Source organism: Liolophura sinensis, chromosome 6 (genome assembly GCF_032854445.1).
Source record: "Liolophura sinensis isolate JHLJ2023 chromosome 6, CUHK_Ljap_v2, whole genome shotgun sequence".
NCBI lineage: Eukaryota > Metazoa > Mollusca > Polyplacophora > Chitonida > Chitonidae > Liolophura > Liolophura sinensis.
The window spans coordinates 26,164,084-26,186,282 of NC_088300.1; the positions used below are offsets into that span (position 1 = coordinate 26,164,084).

General features: G+C 38.1%; 2 protein-coding genes and 1 long non-coding RNA gene across 4 annotated transcripts; all 3 read left to right on the plus strand.

Annotated features, from left to right (window-relative positions):
- Positions 1-178: 178 nt before the first annotated feature.
- LOC135467051 (uncharacterized) lies at positions 179-6,133 on the plus strand. Its single transcript, XM_064744812.1, has 6 exons — positions 179-418; positions 568-600; positions 1,077-1,127; positions 1,492-1,571; positions 5,314-5,485; positions 6,087-6,133. The coding sequence occupies exons 1-6, from the start codon at positions 202-204 to the stop codon at positions 6,131-6,133; spliced, it is 600 nt and encodes a 199-aa protein (XP_064600882.1). The 5' UTR covers positions 179-201.
- A 2,036-nt stretch (positions 6,134-8,169) lies between these two features.
- Positions 8,170-9,943, plus strand: LOC135466712 (uncharacterized). Its single transcript, XR_010444150.1, has 3 exons — positions 8,170-8,335; positions 9,522-9,554; positions 9,891-9,943. It is a non-coding gene; the product is annotated as an uncharacterized LOC135466712 (long non-coding RNA).
- A 3,910-nt stretch (positions 9,944-13,853) lies between these two features.
- LOC135468241 (uncharacterized) lies at positions 13,854-22,157 on the plus strand. Of its 2 annotated transcripts, XM_064746384.1 has the most exons (6): positions 13,854-14,118; positions 15,677-15,709; positions 17,025-17,075; positions 17,822-17,901; positions 18,514-18,685; positions 20,350-22,157. In XM_064746384.1, exons 1-6 carry the CDS (start codon positions 14,019-14,021, stop codon positions 20,406-20,408), a joined length of 495 nt encoding a protein of 164 aa, XP_064602454.1. In that variant the 5' UTR covers positions 13,854-14,018; the 3' UTR covers positions 20,409-22,157. The 2 variants fall into 2 exon arrangements, with proteins under 2 accessions (XP_064602454.1, XP_064602455.1); XM_064746385.1 differs by lacking the exon at positions 15,677-15,709.
- Positions 22,158-22,199: the final 42 nt, after the last annotated feature.

Genomic DNA, 22,199 nt, shown 5'->3' on the forward strand with positions numbered 1-22,199 from the left:
TTTTTCATCAAAATTTAAGAAATAACATGAAATCTCTAAATGTATTAACTGTTCACGATCGAGAATGGCCAGTGCCATTTTCATCAGAAAATCTCTGTTCGTTCCGTAGATCTTGTTAAGAAATATATCCTACATGATAAACATGTTTGGTCAAGTGAACAGTACATAACACGTGAGACATGGACCTTATAGCTCACGTGTATGTTGATTTCTCTGCCTAGACGACAAACGCTATCACGCCCCTCAGGATATCTAGTGGTAATGTACATCGCTTCACACAGCGGACAGACAAGCCCATGTGTGCGGACAATATTCAAGATGAAGCTTTTAATATTGTCGTTAGCTGTTTTATCATGCGTGATATTTACCAAAGGATGTGAGCCCCCAGACTGTGACAGAAAAGACTGTGGATCTTGTGGTGAGAGAACAATTTGTATTTTTTGTTTAAAATTAATCACCATACCAAGAGTATTTTCTGCACAACTCACAGTTATGTAATATGTTCAAAAATAAATACGGCAATATGTCCGCGTCCTGATTTTTGGATGTTTTTTTTCATTTCCACAGGAAACGCATGCTGTGCTATTGAAATCCACTGGCGTGAGTATAAGCACTACATACAATCGCTTTTTTAATTTTTTTATTTTTTTTTGATTGGTGTTTAACACAGTCAGGTTAATGCATGGGTGGAGGAAATCGGAGTAAACGCACGACCTTCGGCAGTTACCTGACAAACCTCCTCTGGGAGCTGGATTCATGTCATATAGGCTATATCGAATCCAGTCACCTCAATGCCTGTATACGTCCAACTGAAAATATTTGCCCACTACAATTTTATCAATTATTTAAGAAATACTTGAAACGAAAATGTTGTTCTGTCATCTTCTGCTAATTTTTTATCTTCTTTATTATTTGCGTATTAACAAAATTATGCCCAAGGCATTATTCTACTTTAGCAAATAGCTTATATTTTATATATATCGCCTGCATGCAATTTTTTTTATCTCTCTTAATTAATGTATAAACATAATTTATAAAAGAACAAAACAAAAGCTTTATTTTGCATTTATTTTCAGCGGCACAAACTGAAGACATTTATAAAACGATGATGGGTGGCTTAACGAACGGTGGGTATAAAGCAGACCTGTATGCAGACGCACAGGTTTATGAATAACACGATCTAAGTAATAAAAATCACAAATATATATTTGATCATAGTTAATGATCATGTGGTATAATTTATACAAGCATATTTGTAAATAAAAGCAATCAACCATAACGTTGCTCATTCAGTGCTGCGTATATATGCGCTGTATTTATTTATTTATTTATTTATTTATTTATTTATTTATTCGACTGGTGTTTTACGCCGTCCTCACGAATATTTCACTTAAATGTTGTCAGCATTACGTTTGGAGGAAACCGGACAAGGCCCGGGGGTTGAACTCCAATCAGCTAAATAAACCAAACATATATATATCATGTATACAGGTGGACCTGATTCCCGGTACACTTTTAAAGGGGGTTACGACCTGAGGAAGGATAAAGCCAAGGCGGATTTTATCCTGCAGGTGGGTAGGATATAGTGCTGACTGAATTCACCTGTTGTTCAATACAGAGTTGCTGGTTTGTGTAAATGAGAGTTTAGAATTTCGTACTTTTGTACGTAATGGTGTTGGTTATACCAATGATATTTTGCTCACTTGAATGCATGATTGTTGAATGTACTGGCCGAATGATGCGTTATGGGTCAATATTTGGTAATGTCCAGTTTTCAATGGTGCAAACATGTTTTTTCAGCTTCTTATTTGACGGGTATTTTTGGTTATATGATCAACGTATAGCACTGAACTACATTATTTTAATAGTGTACACTATTACTTACATAATTTTAATTAATTTTTTCCACTCTTAGCGGTACTAATTAGCATAAAATGTCATCTCGGTCACGAAATGGATACACATATTGCGGTCGTCTGAAATCCTTTGCTCTATGTTGTAGAAGTCTTTGCAATTCTCTAGTTTCACCGTGAAAGCTTGAACATCAAATCTGCCTTCCAAAATCTAATTAAAAGCCAGAAAGTAAAAATCTAGTGATATCCTCTGTTGCAAAACGACAACAAGCTCTAAAATAATCCACTTGACTACAGACTGTCACTCCAGACATACGCAATGATCAACCTTATGGTTAATTTTCAAAATCTTGCTGACATGTCCATCTGAAAAAGGTTAGATGTGGCCTTCTTTGTAGAACATAGTTATTATATCAAGGAAAATCTTTCACGTGACGCAGGTGACATGCTGTGACGGAGATGACAAACTGTGACGTAGATGACAAACTGTGACGCAGATGACAGTTAATGCCAAAAGGCAAAGTATCAGTAGTTATTCAAACTGACTTCAATGCTTTGGAATGAAATTAAGTAGTAACAACGACGGTGGGTCTTACGTGTACATATACGTGAAACCTCAACAAAACATGTATGGGTAATATATCGCTGTTATTAGGTAATAAAATTCACATGTCACATGAAAGGCTGTAGATGGGCTCTTTTTAACCTCGTCAACCAATATGAGTTCAAGGGAGGAGTCAGAAAGGTCGTGAAAAGTGTCACCGATTTACCCATGTAGTTCTAATGTACTGTCGCAGTATGTTTTAGCACCCCCGTAAGGTTTTCTTCTATTTGGGTGTGTAAACCCGCCTAGATCATCGTTGTTGTGAAGCACAATACTTAGTTCGCAAAATACCGTCAAATTATATTTTTTAACAATAACATTTTAGTGTTGTCTGTTCGCACTCTTTAGCTGTATGCGCGATACAAAATGGTCGCATTTCCATTGATTCGACCAGGCCATGATTTTAAAAAATGTTTGTTGCGAGTAAGGTGACTTGAGTCGCTAATTTCGGGCCGACTCAATTTTTTTCCCGGGAATGTGAGAATTTCTTTCTTTGGGAGACAAACATTGCCTAACACGAACCACTGCACTGCTCTGATTTACAGACATTAGTTTCAGTATTATAGGTTTGCTCTCACTGGAGTCAGAAGACAATTCATTACATCCACTACATTACAGCATCATGAATGTAGGTCCCCAAAATCTAACAATGGCATCGTTTAAAAACCTAATGTTTTGGAGCCGATAGTCAGTACTGCTGGGTACGTCATTTCGTCATTAGATGAGCTGACCCACATTCGTGCGGGTAAGGCCTTATAATCCCTCACTTGCACTGCACAATAAGCAGACCCTTTTTAGGCCTTTGGGTTCTAGGTTTTGGGTTCTACGTTGTTGCCTTTCGGAAACCAAACTTTCATAAAAAAACTTTCTTTGAGATTTGATTATAAGACATATCTAGTTTAAAGAGGTATACTAAACATCTGTGGCAAAAATCCATTTCACTGAAAATCAAAATCAAATCAAATTTTCTTCATTTATCAAGAAGAGTGCAAATTATTGCTTTTCAGTAAGTATCAGACTTGTACCTGTACTATATATAACTGTTAAAATTTTATTTATGGTGTGAATTCAGTATACAGTGTTGTATATACAGATATCTTCGTACGCAGCAACATATGCGTGTGCGTTTGTGTCGGTCTATCTTAACAGATGAGCCATTGTGTAACAGTCATCTCCGTAACAGGAATTGTCATCTGCGTCACGCAAAAATGTGACGTAAATGACCGTGACGTAGCTGACAGAAAACTATCTTACTGGCTTGTATGGGACTGGTTGATGCCGTAACGGATGTTACTGTTCCGTCGCACCATAGAGGTCAACTTATTTTGTCACTTAGCAATCGCTTTTTGGGAAGCAGTATTTAATAGTTGCATACCTTTGGCCGTTCGCAGATGACAAAGAAATATAAAAAAAAAACTACATTTGGGTAGAGAGGCAGAAATTTTTATAACAATACCGGTAACAATTGTTATGGCGGACCTTTAACTTTAAATCTAAGTTTTTATCAGAGTTCAGTCCCAGAAGCAAATTTTTTGTAATGAAATGAGCATAATCAGAATTATATCAGTGCGCAATTTTTTCGGAGTATATGCTGGGACATGCTATACACGAGTAACTTGCCAGGTATAAAAATAATTATTACAGTGATATTCCAACGTCGTAAGTATGGATTTAATCTTATAACTGTATTAGCTTATTAATCAAGGTGAAAAAATTGTCCAGATCCGAAAAAATCAAAACGTATGTGATATCATAACTGAAGGACATGAATGCGCGACATTACCGGATATTCACCCTTATACGATGATAGTTGTGACATGGTTCGCTCGGAGGAGTGTTTTATTTGTGCTTGTGTTGTATTTGGTGGTTTTATATGGTTTGAGGTGTGAATTGGAAATGGGGAACCTATCAAGCCCGTATAAAGTAATTCGGGTCCAAGCTTTGTAGTCTGCTATTCAATTCTGCCTTTGTGGGGACGATTTGTTGGCAAACTGGTAACGCATGTAGTGCCCATGTGTTACAAGTGAACAATGTCCAACCCATCTTCGCCCAGAGTCGACAGTATCAAAGAAAATGTACACCAATATCGGTAAATTAATATGCCGTTCCTTATTGCATTAAACTGTTTAGCTGACAACAACATTGTTTTGAAAGTTCGTTTTTTAAAGCTTGTTGGCATTTCTTTCTTTTTTTAAAATTTTAATAATTGTTGCAAAATGTAAAGAAATAAACACATGTTAAGCACTAAAATAAAATGTGCAATGTTAGGAATCGAACACATGACCTCCTTCGTCAAGATGTGCTTGATACTACTATGTTGAGTGGACATTTCTAATTACCATAATAATAATAACAATAATTCAAGTTGTGCAAATATATGACTGAGTGAACCACATGATACTTCGGAATAGCTTACAACTAACTCGATGTCAAATATGCGCAAATAATTTTGATTCACGTAATCATATTTTTATTATGGAGGTAATTCCTTCAGGAAAATGCCAAAAAAAAAAACGATATCTGATATGACCTCACTTTTAGCCTCTCATAAATTATATAAGTATGATTCACAACAGTGCAATTTTCCACAGACATATATTGTATATTTTTTCAAGTAGCTTTTCTTATTTTCTTTTGTTTTGTTTTTTTTTTTTTTTTGTTTTTTTTTGTTTTTTTTTTTTTTGGCATGAAAAAATTAAATAAACATCACTCCTGCACCATCGAGTTAGATTCTAGTTGAATGCCAGGGGTCCTTTTCGGTAAGAATGTCAAAGTTTCAACGTCATTTCAGTTGCCATATTCGTTGCCCTATATATTGTTGGCATTTAGCAATTATATCAAATCTTTTTCTTGTAGGGCTGGCATACAACTCTTAAAAATCATTACAACGACACCCTCGATTTCACCCTGGTGCCAACGAATGACACGTACTCTATAGTTAACGCTTTCTCTATATCACAAATAGCCACAGCCTACTGTGACGCCGGGCAGAACTATAAAAACATCATTGCTCTCATGAATTCGTTTGGTGAGTTTATCTTTTACGTTTTTGGTTTCACTTTTTTTTTAATATTTGCGCGTTTTTTGTGGACAAAACGTTGCAAGTTAGTGTTTTCTGCGTTGCTCATCTGTGAAACCGAACTTAGTTCTAGTCAGTTTGTCTCCGTGAATCATTTGATGCAAGCTCTTTAAAAATTGATCTGAGCCAAAATAAACAAATTGTGGAGCTTTTTCTTTCTTTGGATACAACATCATCTTTGTAGATTTTATCACTTCCCCCTTGTATGACTTATTGTCCATATTGGAAAAGCGCTTTCTATCAGTTACGGAATTGATGTATTTCGAAGTTATATGCAGTGGGGTAATGTTTTGTCTTGAGTGCATGGTACCGTTGGTGTAAAACCTTCAAATACCAGTTTTGCAGACAACGGTATGTAAAAATCCTATTTCGATATCGAGTGTCATGCAGCTGAAATATACATGCATTCCAAGTCAAAAGAAGTGAAGCCTGCTACATACCGAAAAATGGAATCATATCTAGTAAAAGATTGACATAATGGGCCTAAGAATGATTTTCTTTATAAACCAAAAACTCTGAATTTATAAATGCTTTACCTACATCTTTGCAGGTGTTGAGTACCAATGGGTCGTTGTCCATGGGTGTCCTCAGCGGTGAAACGATGGAATGGTCTTTATGCAAATAGAACAAAAAACAACAGAAAAATCTGAAAGTGTTTTGGTGTCCAGTCCTTTGAAACTCCCATAACAGCTTAAGCACGGGCATCATTGCAGGGCAGTAAATAGTTTCAGCCTTGAAATATTTGATACACTCTCCAGAAAACGATACAGACCAATGGGAAAGCTTTCACACCTATAGTAATTTTGAGCTAATCTGTGTATTCCTATATCTTCGATGATGTTTTGTCGGCAAACTGGTAACCTACAATGTGTACATATGTAATACCAAGTAACAATTGCACGGGAAAAATATATCCAATTGAAAGTAGTTATGATACACTTGCAGACATGGCCACAGCCGCCTGTTTGGCGATTTTTGGGTTGACTGTTGACTGGCGTATGATACAAAGCTTCCATCGACTCCCTTAAAATTTATTGACATATATCTCACCACTGCTTTTTGTTGTTTGGTTGATTTACAATCGTCATATTCCAATCCCTTATCATTCTTTTATTCTTTGTAAGCAGTAAGACATCTAGAAATTTCTTATCCAATTAATCTTATTTTTAAATTTTCTATATACTTGTACACCAAGGCTTCTTGTGGTACTCATTGAGATAAAATGTGAGCACTTGTGGTATGTACACTGATCGAGTAGGCAAGTGTCTGACCCGGTGTCTTTGAACATGGTGTTTGAGTCATGCAGCGTTATATGCAAATATATGTGCTTTCGATTTTACGTCGTACTTAATAATTTTCAAGTCATATAACAATTAGACTGTGTACATATACTGTGGCACTGCGAGTTCATACCGCCGAAGTGCTGCCGCCAGTGAAGTATCATGCCGAAGACACCAGACAAGACACCACACCCAGTCACATCATACTGACACCGGGCTAACCAGTGTTGTTCCCTTCTTCTTACCCCTCAGTGTTGAGTGCAAAGCGAGACACATATGCATCGTTATACATTTATATACATATTATATGACGCTAGGATTTATCTAATGCAAGGGCACCGTGAAACGGTATTCAATTAAGGCGAAGATAAAACTGAAGAAATGCATCTTTGGCTAATTCGACTGTTAGGACGCGGCCTGACCAAAGAGGTCAACACCACAGACAGTTTGTAAGATTTCTAGCGAATTAATATTGACGGACATACATGTATAAGCGGGATATTATAAGGCGCTAAACATCAGTTGAACAAGAGATATTCGCTAATGATGTGGACGGCGCTCCCACTGGGAGGACTGTGGAAGTGGGTCCGAAAATTGACGTTGAAACCTGCTCATTGAGAATTATGGACGAATATTGAAACGTGTGGAAAAGCTGCAGGTGTTGAAACCTGAAGAGAAAGCAAAAAGTGAAGGAAGGAAGGGAAGAAAAAGGCATATATATATATATATATATATATATATATATATATATATATATATATATATATATATATATATATATATAACTACCACTGGTATATATATAACGTCGCCTTGGTGGTCACGTGTAGGCCTTCATGTGATTTGTGAAATGGGCTCCACAACCATAAATATATTGCTTAATTCTGAAAGAAACAACTTCGTATTCGGTTATTTGATGCATACAGTTATAAACTGACAGCAATAAATTATATCATCAGTATATTTCACTGAGCTAAGTAAACAGCGTATGTTACAGAGGTACGAACGGCACTTGTCTGAGAGCTATTTAACACTATATAGGCCCCTACGCTGGGTGAAGCTAACCGCTATGCATTCCAACGGTAAATGATAAACATAAATTCACAAATACGCCGCCTCAGCTGTATGGACCCACGGGCCGCAGGCTTCACGCAGACCAAGATGAGATTAACCTTATGTTCTAAGTTCGCATAATGTAGTTTTAGTAGTATACGGCTGTACTGTCAAAATCAGCTCGGGTCAGGTCAGGTGGCCTTACACTGAAGCACGTCTCGTCAAAGATACGCGCAAAACGCCCCTGCTGATATGCACGTGTATGGCTATACTACATGTGCATAGGTGTTTACAGATATATAGTTGCATGTGTATGTATATACATGGTGATTGTCTAAATACGAAGTCATTCCCACCTCAGTCGCAATGGCATCTCTAAAACTGTCCCTGGTGCTTGTCCTGTACGTGACGCTGACGCATGAATGTCAACCTCCTGACTGCGACAGAGTTGACTGCGGCTCTTGTGGTAAGCCTCCCCCAATGTGTGACTAGATGTAAGAAACTCTTCATAGCTGTAGGAATTGGTTCATTTACACGACTGCGTTCAGGTTTATGTGTGGAGGAAATGACGTATGCGTTTTCTCGACAATTGCGATGCTGAACCAAGCTGAATTTATCGCCATATCGTTGCACTGCTTAAGTAATTCGTCATCACAAATGCAGAGATGAATAACAATTTTAAGTGACTTTCACCCAAACTTGGAGTCTATTGTTCATCCCGTGGCCAAGGTGGTTAGCACTTCAGCCGGGCATAATGACCCACGAGCCTCCCATTAATGGGGCATGGTTATGAGTTTCCCCCTGTCTCTGTCCGGCTTCCATAATACTGGCCGCCGTCGAGAACAAAGCTTTAGACGACTGGGCGAGTAATTGTCTTGTGTAAGAATTACAAGTAGCGAGCAATGCTTTGAAGATATTATTTCTATTATTAGTTCAATTAATATTAAACATGGTGTAAGAATTAATGACGAGCGTATACCACTGTTGACAGAACATATATACGATTAATCTCCAAGCGGAACATCTCCCGCCCAAAGTAATTCGGGTCCATGCCGTTTAGTCTTTTGTTTATTCCTGCCTTTGCCCTTGGCGTTTAGTGGGCAAACGGGTAGCATACATATAGTATACTAGTGCCTATGTATTGCAAGGGGACAATGGCCAAGTCAGCTTGGGGCAGAGTCGCCGTGCATTACCATAAGGTACCATATTGGAATGGGAAACGTGGGTATCACCAGTTAGAGGATATTTATCTGTCTGTTGTCTGTCGTTCTGTTAGCCTGTTAGCTCTGCCGTAATGGCAAGAGTGTATGGATCATATATATAATGTTGAAATGCGTATATTTATTTCTTTATTTATTTGATTGGTGTTTTATGCCGTACTCAAGAATATTTGACTTATACTACAGTGGGAAATGCATATTGAAGAAAATTGGTCATTTATTGGTAATTAATCGGAATTGCACTCATTAAAGATTATCGCGATGCTGGAGCAAGCAAACTGATTTACGCAAAAGTTTTGATACATGTATATGAACTCTTTTTGCAAAGGTTGAAACTGTCTTTGGAATGATGATTTACATGTAAAAGTTTAGGAAGCTTAGTTGTAGAATTTTTCGGAGAAATAACGCCTTTGCATTCACTGATTTATATAGGAAATGCGTGCTGTGGCCTAGAGGTGTACTGGCGTAAGTATAAATAAATTAACTGTATTTCTGAAAAAGATAGTCTACAATCATTTGGTGCTTGAAATGCTATATCACATAAACTTAATCTTTACAATTTACTTACCGGTACATAGACTTTGTACGAAAAAAGGAGGTAATGTGCTTTGAATCACAGGGACTGAAACTCACATAAAAGGATTCTTTTAAGCTTTACAATTTTATAGTGATAACGTGTTTCAGAAAATGCGTTTATTAATACTGAAATGATGTCTCGATAAAGATATATTCATTAGATATAGTGATCTGTAAGCAATATTTATTGGTGAATAAGGTTTGATATCAATATTCCATTTTCAGCTGCAGACACATTGTCAATCTACAATACAATGGTTACCGGTTTAAAGCGAGGTATTTTTCCACATATTTGTTTTCTTTTTTTTTTTGCTGTGAAAATTTCTAATTTCCTGTCAATTATTTGAGAGTGTTATCTACATGGGCGTTAGAAAGGTTTAATTATCGCCTCTATCAGAAAATGACAATTTAGACCAACTGTATAAGTTTACAGTCACTCGAACATCATCATGCATCTAAAGTAATATCGTCATGCATCAGTGACTTAGTGGTTAGCGTACTATAGCACAGAACTATGACCCAGTCTCACCAGTGCTGTCGCTATGAGTTCAAGTTCAGACAATCCATGCAGGCTTCCTCTCGGGTCATACGTGCGAAGGTCTGCCAACCACCCGCGGATGGGCACGGGTTTCCTCTAATCATAATGCTGGCCGCCGTCGTATGAGCGAAATAATCATTGGAGTACGGCAAAAAACCCCAATGAAGTAAATAAATAAATACTTTCATATATAGTTTTTAAAAAGGTAGAAATAGCACAAGGGTTGTGTGATGATAGCTGCTTTAACTTTCTGTCACAAGTTGGAATCCATTCTTTACCGAGATTAATCTTGAACAATCAGACCATCATGCATGTATCTACCTAATACCGAACACGCAAGACGTATACACATGATGTATATAGTATACAGTTCACTAAGGTCGTATATTAACAATGAAGGCATGTAAAGGTCGTGCACAAAATACACTTTGTTCCGCTATTTCCATTTTTGGTATTCTTCGTTGTTTACAGGGCTGCACACCACCTTGAAAAATCACTACAACGACACGCTGGACTTCACAATAATACCTATCGGCGGGAAGCTTTCGATGGTCACGGCCTTCTCTGTATCACAAATAGCCACAGCATACTGTGACGCGGGACAGAACTACAAAAACCTCATCGCTCTCATGAAGATGTTTGGTGAGTATAGACCTACACTATTATGCCATCGGTCATTCCGGGCGTTCTGCTCTGGACGTTCCGGACAGCCAGGCTGTTCAAAAGTGTATTAGCTAATACCGATATTGTCATATTACATATTTACGACTTTAACAATGCAGTTGTACAGAGGTCAAATAGAACAGTAACAGATTTAGTTTGTATTTAATAAGCTGTTACACAATTACCTTTGTCCTTTGTGACAGTACAAAACTGAAGATTTTGCTTTAAGTTAAATCTGGGGCAGATTCCACGTCGATTCAGAACTCTGAAAACAGACGCGCCCTCAGCTATACTGTGTCATTGCGTGTTTAATAGTAATTAATCATTTGGGGTGTGGATGATCTCAAGGGTCCAGTTTTCTAGTGGGTTTTCCCCGAAGACGATTATATACCTTGGCCAAATGTGTTGCAGTGGGTTTCTTCCAAGCCTTTCTTCCGGTTTCGTCCATTCCCAGAATATTTCGTGTAAGGAATCTCGGGCCGCGAGCGGGTATACATTTTTCATGTACGGCCTATCACCAGTGACGTTATTTGATTTCTCAAAAGGTGTAAAATCGTAATAAAATACAGCTATTGTAAACGTGTAAAATAATAATAGATTTATTTTATACTTCGCTGTAGGTTTAAGTCGGTATAAACCAGCTTAAATCGTTTGATTTGTATCATTGGTTTTTTCTCATTTTAGGTGTAGATCCACAAGCTCTTGTTGTCCATGGTTGCGGGTAGGCCTGAGAACGTGTGATTCCCATCATCCATATAACACCGTCATGTTGAGAATTGGGTGCAATAAAACATGCTGAAGAATGGGCATACGGCTGCTTTTTTTCTTTTATAAAGCGACAACAAAAATAGTATTTCAAGACGATGGCGTGAGAGGATTGAGGGGTATGAAGCTATTTAAACTGAGTGGTTTGCAACCACTTTCACCGTAGAGGCCTACCGGGGTCGTTCGCAGCCATTTCAACTGAGTGGTTTGCAGCCACTTTTACTGTAGAGGCCTACCTGGGTCGTTCGCAGCCATTTCAACTGAGTGGTTTGCAGCCACTTTTACTGTAGAGGCCTACCTGGGTCGTTCGCAGCCATTTCAACTGAGTGGTTTGAAGCCACTTTTCATGCAAAGGCCTACCTGGGTGGTTCGTAGCCACATAGAGGCCTACCTAGTTTGTTCGCAGTGACATTAACTGAGTGGTTTGCAGCCACTTTTCATTAAGAGGCTTACCTGAGTGTTTCTAATCCATTTTGATCGAGTGATTTTCAGTCACTTTACATGTATCTGAGTGGTATGAAGTATCTCAATGTCTTGTAGTCATTTTACCCAAGCGGTTCGTATCACTTCAGCTGCCCTCAAACAACTTCCTGTTTCACACTGGGAGCAAACTTCTGAGCAAAAACCATACAGGCAGTTAGTCATGCTGGCTTCCTCTCCGGCCGTACGTAGGAAGATCTTGAAGGAACCTACGGATGGTAGTGGGTTTTCACCGGGCTCTGCTCGGTTTCCTCCCACCATAATATAAGTGAAACATTCTTGAGTATGGCGTGAAACAGCAATTAAATAAATAACATAAAACAAAGGCAGTCGCAATTCAGTAGGACAACGGTTCGCCTTGACTGCCCGCAGATTCAGGTATCGAAACAGAATGGTTTCAACAAGGTTTAATTCAACTTAAAAAGAATGTAAACTCAGTTTGGTTTGTAAATGCCTCCAAAATGTTCAGCATTAAAATGATAAATTTAAAACAGAAAACATTACGAAACTTAAACTTGACCCTTGATATTACGCATACACAGAGGATGCCTTTGTCCTATAACCATGCACTCGCGCGAAAGCCTAACTCATATATATATATTTCTCACAAGCAGGCGATAAAAGTCCCTTTAACGTCTAGCTGATGCGAGAGCTAGAGGGCCTTCCTGCCTGGTACCTTAGGCTTGGAGTTCCAGTTAGGCAGCACGATATATATATCGGTCTGTATTCAGACTAGTCTACAACAAGGAGACACCATAGTGACCTGTTCGAATGAATAAACCATTAAGGCTTAACGCCACGTCGGCTATATTTCAGCCAAATCGTGGTTATATGTTCGAACAATAAAAGTGATGTTCAACGCGTTCTTAATTTTCATTTCTTGCTTGTTTTTTTTAAATTTCCTTTTCATTTTTATATATTTTTTATTTCTCTGATTGCTATTTAAGGGCCGATTCTATGGAAGCCAAATAAACATTTAATCAAAAATTATCGATATCGACAATAATATTTACCGATATCGGTAAATGATTTATCAAAATCGCTAATTCATTTATCAAAATTGCTGAATAATTTATGAATATCAGTAAATGATGTATTGATATCGCTAATCTATCTATCGATGTCGATAAATCATTCCCGTTGGTTGAAATGGAAATGACTGCTCCCTCTTCGTTGCTACGAACGAAAGGCTGGGCGAAAATTCTTGCATATTCAGAAGAGAACGTTGCAGGGTCAGCCATCGAGCAGCAAAGCAGCAGAATCAGGTCCGTCTCGCCTAGGCCGGTGATTTAATGCAGCACACTGCTCAATGTTCAATGGCGAGACATGGCAGCACGAGTGAAACAGGTATTAGTGAAATTCCTGTTAAAAAAAATGGGAAATTTGATAAATAGTGGTGTTTATTAATATCGCTAATTCATTTATTTATACCAATAATTCTATATTAGTATTTATTAATTATTTATTTATTTTATATCATAGCGATTCATAAATCCAATGAGCTATACTTTTTGTGGCGATGTACTTCAGTACTTATCACCGATCAGTTTCAAAGTATTAAAGGTGCTAATCCACTTCTAGGCCAGCACCTACGTAGAGCTTATGCTCGAACCTGTCAGTTTCTAGGTCACGTCAGCTCGTCACTTCTCGATTGACACCAGAGACGCAGTTCAAGAGACGGGGTCTTCAGTAGCACGTGCAATGTTGAGCGGGATGACCATGCAAATAACGTTCATCACGTGCATTGGTTTATGCTCAAATAACGCCCACTACGGTAATCTCACGTGAACTCCATCTCTAGATAGCTCTCAGAGCAGACGGCCTGTTTTGTTTTCGTATTTGCGTGCGCATTGTTGAAGCCCAGCACTTAAACGCACAGGTAGACGATTTACACAAGGAAGTTTGAAATGGGTATATTGAGGGTGTGTTTCCTTGCAGCGATGTGCGCGGGTGTGGTGATGTGTTGTCAGCCCCCAGATTGTGACAGGGAAGACTGTGGCACATGTGGTGAGTTCATAAGCTGGAAAGGGCAGGAATACATGACAACAGCGGTGCACTGTAACAGTACAGGGTCCCTCCTTACCGATAACAAAAGATAGTGTGTTCAAATCTAGATCCCGACAACCAGATCTGGCTATACACATGTGGAGACGTCACTATAGTACCACGTATGGGTATTATTAAAGCTGATCGTGGGTTTCCCCCCGGGCTCAGCCTGGTTTACTCCCACCATATTGCTGGCCACCGTCGAATGAGTGAAATATTCTTGAGTACCGCGTAAAACACCAGTCATATTAATAAATAAATAAATAAATAAATATTAGTAAAGGCATATGTTATTTATTTATTTATTATTTTTTTGGCCACCTTGTTGAGTACATGATGTCAATTTATTGAACTGGGGAACTGGGGCACACAGCAAACATAGCCATTACAATTGGCGTACTGATGTATGGGCCACTTGACATACATTTCATTCAATTGAGTCGTGTTACATGAGGTTCTTAATAAATTGCCGCTTTATGGTAAACACCTTAGGTGTATACTGTAACAACAGTGTAGAACATAAAATGTTAACTAACCTTGAAATGAACCTTGGTTTTGCAGAGGACGGCTTTGCAGGAATTGAGGGGATTGAAATTTATTTCCAGTTCGAATCATGTTCTATTTTAAACTGACATGCCTCATGAACACGACACATTTTAAGGAAATAAGAGCGATCAGAGTGAAAAATAGATGTAGACAACATGTGCAACGTTTATGGTGAAACAGGTATAAAGCAGTGATTAAACTGTATACTTACCCTATTATAAATGTCACGCGGAAGATGATGACGTCTTTAAGCGTGATTAACATCGCCCACATGTGCACGTTACAGTATCATTATACATGCTGTTTACTTTGATATTTCTCTTTCAAAGCAGGAAGATCTTTTTTTGTCATGTTAATGAGAGTTATCTCCCTTAATACATGAGCGGCTAGTGCACGTGTGAATGAAGATGTTCCTGCTATAAAGATATATTTTCTGATGATTCGGTGATATTTATTTATTTATTTGACTTGTTTAATCTCATACTAAGGTGTCGCTTTCACTTATACTATGGCCCACCAGTATAGCGTCGTCGACCACTTATTTCTAACAAGAACCCACGAACAGTGAGATGTGTCTTGTCTGCATGCGATTGTCTTATAGTTGATAAGTCTTATAACAGAAAGATCTCTAGCAGTATTTTTCTCACCTGGTAGCGGGGCTCGAATTGCCGACATCGTATGGAATTGCCGACACTCTGTATGGAGCTGGGCTTTGACAAATATACTACATGTACATCTGGCATGTTTGCTCCTTCATTGGTGAATTAGACTTAATACTTAAATTGAGTATTTAGACAAACTTAAATATGAAAGCTGTTTCGTTATAGGTTGGCTTGTGCTTTGGCAGCCTGTTGGGTATTTCATACAATCTTATGAATAAAGAAATTGTACATTCCTAATTACCGCAAGTTTTGATGCAGATAACCTAACCTACATCTGTATGACATGTCTTCAAATGTTATCTGGATTTCAGGAAATGCTTGTTGTCAAGTGGAGTTCTTCTTCAGTAAGTGAAAGTCATACAAATAAGTACACTTACACTACTTTATGCCTTATCAATCTAAAAGATTCCCAAACTAGATAAAGTCGGATCCTTAAGCTGTTCTCTGCTGTCACGCAGCAGTGCTTATGGACTACCTCTTTACTGTTCGAGCACAACTTCATAAAGAAACAGTATGTATCTATGGGACTTCACGTCGTACTTAACAATTTTTCAGTCATATGACGACGTGGAACCATTCGGTGTGTGTATATACAATGTGTCCTCTTGTGGCAGGGGGAGTCCATAAATAAACAGTGACGTATTGCATGCAGAAAATGAATGAAAGAATACATTGTTTGGATCGACTTTATTTTAGATGGGTTATGATCTCCCAATAAACATACGTACAAATTGGATTGTACATAAACCTGTATCTGGAAAAGAATTGTACATATATGTATGTGCGAAAGATTTGTACATGGGTGAAAAATTTGTACGTGTGAAAAATTTGTACATATGTGCAAATGAATTCTACATAAGTGAAAAGGAATTTTACGTTACATATGTGCAAAAGAGTTGTATATATATTATTTTGTAAATGTACGAATATTTGTCCGGTTTATTTACATATGTACGGAAGACTTTTATACATGTATACAGCATATAAAACAAATGTTTATTTCCACATATATGTACACAAAAGCACTGCACACATATAAATGCAACTGTCATGCACACATGTATACACTTAGAGAAAAAATACCAACAAGACCAGCCATATAGCTAGGTGCTGTTAGCTACTAGATATAAGATCCGCTGTCGTATCAGTAAAATATTCTGAAGAGCGGCTTAAAAGACCTATCAAGTAAACTTTGATATAAGATGTCACGTTCGAACCAAACCTTTGGTGGGTGGGCTCCGGTTGCACATCTGGAAGTTTATTAGATAGTACGATATATGGGTAAAGTCAGGTGGTTTCCCAGGGCACCCCGCCCCCCACCCCTCATTTACGTGTGCAGTAGTGCTATATCCGGCTTGCATATATAAACGGAAGTTAACTCTAGCCGGCGGATTATCGTGCATTATGCGGTTGGGGAACAAACTTTCAGCTAATATCCCCTTTCCATACATAGTGTACCTATATACCTCTTTCCTGTATACACGGACTCAACCTTCCGACATCCTTCTGTCGTGTATACACGCCGCGTCTGTAATATGTGGATTTTCCTGCATGGACCCTTTTTTATAATTTTACATATGTGATAATAGATGTTTGTCCAGCGATCACGATATATGCTTTTTTGAATGATCAACGTCTTTTACTTTTCCACTCTTACAGAGGCATCAACCCTTGATGTTTATAACTTGATGGTGGACAACTTGAAAAAGGGTAAATAAATGTGACTGAAAGTATTTATATTTATATATGCTATAATCCGGGTGGTCCGGGTATTTCCCAACAGTAGAAATACATCTATTTTATAGTTGGTTTAACTGTGTGCAGTTCTCACTCTGTTTCTTTCTGCCTGTAATATCACTGAATCAAAAGGAAAGTAAGTTTTAGGAAGATGTTCATTGTGATTCATACATGTGCTTTTTAGTCTTTTCATATCTGTTCTTGCATAAATTAGCATGTTATTGAGCTTACCTTGCATAACTATATCGGCATTTTGTCACTGATGTGTCTCCGAATCTGTATTAAAAGTAAATTCATACAGTTTTGCAGAGATGATCAGTTTTACTGTTATTTTAACCTGCGGATGGTCGTGGGTTTCCCCCCGGGCTCTGCCCGTTTTCCTCCGACCTAAATGCTGACAACCATCGTATAAGTGAAATATTCTTGAGTACGGCGTAAAACACCAATCAAATAAATGAATAAATTTACCGCTATTTTTGTTTCCTGGAAACCTCTCTCTCTTAGCGTAGCCATATTATAAAGGTCCCCAGACCTTTCCTTACAACCTTATATACATCACGGAATATACGAAGAAATGAATGACACAGACTACAAAAGTTTCCAAGCTATCCAAAAACAAATTAATTAATTCTTACACATTATGTACTTGTTCATCCTGAAAAAGGATTCTACATATATATGTATATACCAAACAATCTATTCATTGTTCTGGTGTCTAGGAGGTGCAGATTCCAGATATACATACAAAGGAGGCCAGGATTTGAGACCGTACAACACAACGGCGGACTTCGTCCTACAGGCGAGTGTTTTCTGCCATATAATAATCCCTGTCATTACAACGACAGTACATGGAAAAGATTGGGGCGGAGGGCGGGATTCCCCGAAAAATGTAAATGTGTCAAACGATGCATCAATTTTTTCTTTAAGATGATAAAGAGATACATTTAATTTATGTAGTAATTTCGTGATAAAGAGGACGTGCTATGGGAAAAGTGAGAAGGAAGTCGGAAAGGAAGTATGAAAAACTTTACACTCTACATAAAAAATATACGATTCATGTTTAACCTAAATAGCGGTATCGTAAGTGCTCTTTATCAGCGTGCAAGGTGCAATATATTTCACATTCATATGTGTTGGTCACGTTTTATAAAAAAAATTGTTAGTCATTGGGCCTTCATTGTAACATTGCTCGATTTAGTCTGCTTATTACTCTTTCACATGGCTGTTTCTAGTTTATGCCGTCGTCGATATAGTATATAATTTTGAGTTTATATATTCTGATTTGTAATTCTTGTCACCAAGGCTCTGCATATAATCAGAAATACAGATGTATCAATTAAAGTGCAAATCAAAACTCTAAATCCATTCCATGCTCAAATATGTCTAAGAAAATACGCCATATATTCCACAGGCTTGGCACACAACCCTGAAAAACCATTACAATGACACCCTGGATTTCACGGTTCTCCCCAGTTCCACTGGCTTCACATCCGTCACGGCTTTCTCCATTTCTCAAATCGCAGGGGCTTATTGTGATGCCGGCCAGAACTACAAAAACCTCGTGGGTTATGTCAAAGGATTAAGTAAGCCGTAGTGCTTTTTGTATATTCACTGATAGGCCTTTTTGAATTAAGAGAAGAGTTAACACTACCAGGCCAAATGGTTATACTTGTACATCGATAAAATACCCCAAATGAGACCGCTTCGATGGCTTAATGGTTAGAGCGTCCACCTGAGCGTCGGATCATACCAAAAATGGAATTTGATCCTGCCTGGCTTCGGCGTGATACTTCAATGGCGGCAGCACTTTGGCGGCATGAACTTGCAGTGCCACAAGAAGACACAATATGTGTACATACACCAAATGACTTCTCGTCGTCATATGACATAGAAATTGTTAAGTAGGAGGTTAAACCCCAAGCATGCATGCATGCATACATACCAGGGGCGTGAGGGCTAAGAGGTCTTCCGCACGAATTAATAGACGCGAGTTTTCACTTTGTTTGAATGTTGGGTTACATTGCCCAGCTTTGCAAATTACAAAATTTCAGATACCTTGAAGACATGAACGCTTTTCCCCGGGGATAAAATATCTGACCAATAAGATTACAGTGTGTTAATCTTTTTGAACAAATTAAAAGAAATGGTTTAACATCCAAAACAGTAAAGAAAGCAATTAACATTCTCTGTGGTGTATTTTTTTTATATCTTTGTGCTGAAAAGTGAGGGGACCAGAACATATGATGACCCCCCTCACACACAGTTTTGAAAGTACGGGGGCACGCTCCCCACCCCCATCCCCAGGCTTCCTACACCACTGCATATATACATATATCCCAAATGAAGGTTTAAAGGCATACATTTTTATTTTTGTAATAAATGGTATATCGCAGTTCAAACTAAGCATTATTGTGCACATTAAGTGAGAAGGTGCCACGATGTTACCAAGTTTAACCTAAGTTTTTTACTTAAGTTATTTTTATATGCCGAGAAAACACCTGACGTTTCCGCTGACGTCACACGGGCATTGTTTTGCCTTACAGCCATACGAGTGTGGTACGATTAACACAACATGTATAAGTGTGTTCAAATATTAATCATCTAATATTGAACCAATGGACGCTTGCACTCGCGGCTATGTTGGATCGTTAACAAAAGAATTTCATTTCCCAATCCAGGAGAGATCATGAAATAGCTTTTTAAAAGAGATCCAAGAGTCCATATATGATTTCTAAATGCGGTGTTGCCACGTACAGTATGAGATATAGATGGAACTGTGTCAATGTTTTCTACAGTGTGTATTGCATTTATGTTTCCAAAGTAAGAATGTGGATGTGAATGGATTGGGTTGGACATTGGTATAGATAGCCAAATCACAAGAGCGCTGAAAGTCAGGAGACTGAATATTTATTTGACTCAAAAGCTAACAGTACGCTGTTATTGTCTCCACATTGTTGTGCCATTGTTGAGTACATGTAATTAGTTTCTAGAATTTTACCCTGGCTTAATCCAATAACTTACCCGCTAAAGAAACTGGTTTCGTTGGCCATGACGTGGCTGTTTTGGCATCATAAATAAAACTGTTCAATCAAGTCCGAAAATCTGAAAAATTATTTTTGTTGGTTTCCCCCGGGCTCTGCCCATTTCCTCCCACCATAATGCTGGCCGCCGTATAAGTGAAATACCCTTTGAGTATGGCGTAAAGCACAAATCAATAAATACATTGTATGACGTTTCACTGTTACAGATACGCCATATCAGATGATCGTCAGCCGAGGATGTCCTCCACCCACCTCCAGGAGATGAAGGTCGAAACGTTAAGCAGCTAATTTGAAAATTCTGCACGTTCATGTACTATAATAAAACTCTGAATTTGCGTTTTTGTCGTATGTGAATGTCTTTCTTTCCAAACTGACAGAAACCGTTAGGGACTTGGATTTTTACGGGAATCGTGCATTAGCTATGATCATTCAATTGTTTATTTAACAGTGTATTGAAAAATTTTTCACTTCCCTGACCAAGGTGAGGCATATACGGGTGGATTTGGATAATATTGCATACTGTGATTTATTTATTTGATTGGTGTTTTGCGCCGTACTCAAGAATATTTCACTTGTACGAGGGCGGCCAACATTATAGCGAGAAGAAACCAGGCAGAACACTGGGGGCGTGAGGGGGGACCCACAACTATCCGCAGGTTGCTGACAGACCTTCCCACGTAAGGCCGGAGAGGAAGCCAGCCTGAGCTGCTGGAGAGTGTGAAGTTGACTCCAGCACAATGATGCATATGTACATATTCTTGGTTTTACGATACATATACTTAAGAGTGGAAGTCTTTACAAAGTCTCTATGTACCGAACATGCATATAGTTATGTCTTCTGGAAACTTTGGTGTCTTAAAATGATTCAACGGCTTACATCCATATCAACATAATTTTATATCCGTACAAATACAGAACTTCTATTAGTTTCTGGTTCAATGCGCATGGCTTTTGACATTATTTTCGTCACATCACGGCGGTGTTGCAGCCGCTATAGGCCATGTCTGATGTCTACATTTTTCATTAGTGCTGGTTCACTTGAATGATATACCTTAAGAACAACACACAATGATTGGGAGAATCAATCTAAAATTATTCGCTCCATATCACGACAGTGTCTCATTAAAACAGTTCTGATGTCAGCATATGTAGTGCTTCCTCTCTGAAACACTACGTCATAACAGTACAAATAAAAGCAAAAAGAAATCACGTATCGGTGTAGAAATTCATATTTCAGTAATTTCGAAAACGTGACAGTTAAATTCGGACGGCTGAGAAGTGTATACATGTCTTACATGCTGGAGTTCTATAATTTGTGAACAAGCAACAGAGTGCTTTATATGCAACAATGTGACTAACGTGTACAGGTACTCACAAGCTAATTTGGTATTAACAAATATAAGACTAATATGTACAGTATACAATACGCATACACTGCAAGCTTAACATTATATGTACACAATTATTAAACAACGCCACATATTTCTCATATATAATCATGACCGTTTTCAGAGCATATTAACCCACATGCGCGATTTTTCTTACAATATAGTTAAGGAAGATGTGAGGCACTCTGTTTCTGTTCAACCCTTGCATTAACTATTTGAACATCCTAGTAGAGTAGGATGTTATGTGAGTGGTCAGTTAATGGGGTTTAAAATCCGTCGTTGGTCTCAATATTTTCCTCTCTCCTGTTACTGATTCGAGATTTTCTGTCCAACAATAAACACGTTCAGGAAATAGTTTCAATATATTTAAAGTTGCAATTTGCTTTACGTTTGTTAGAATATTAATCATAGCGACTACATGGGGTGAAAATTCATAATCTGTATAAGGCTCGGTACATTTCTGTGTGTAAGATCCTGTATATATCTCTCTGGTCATCAACTGCACAATTCAATGGCTTTACAATATTATGACTAACAAAATAATCCATAAACACTGTGTTTTTATACAAAAGATGTTTTTTAGACACGATCTTAAAAACACGCATAAGCAAATGTACAACTCAAAAGAGCTCTAAATTAAACTTAATAACCTTAACTCCTGGCTCTTC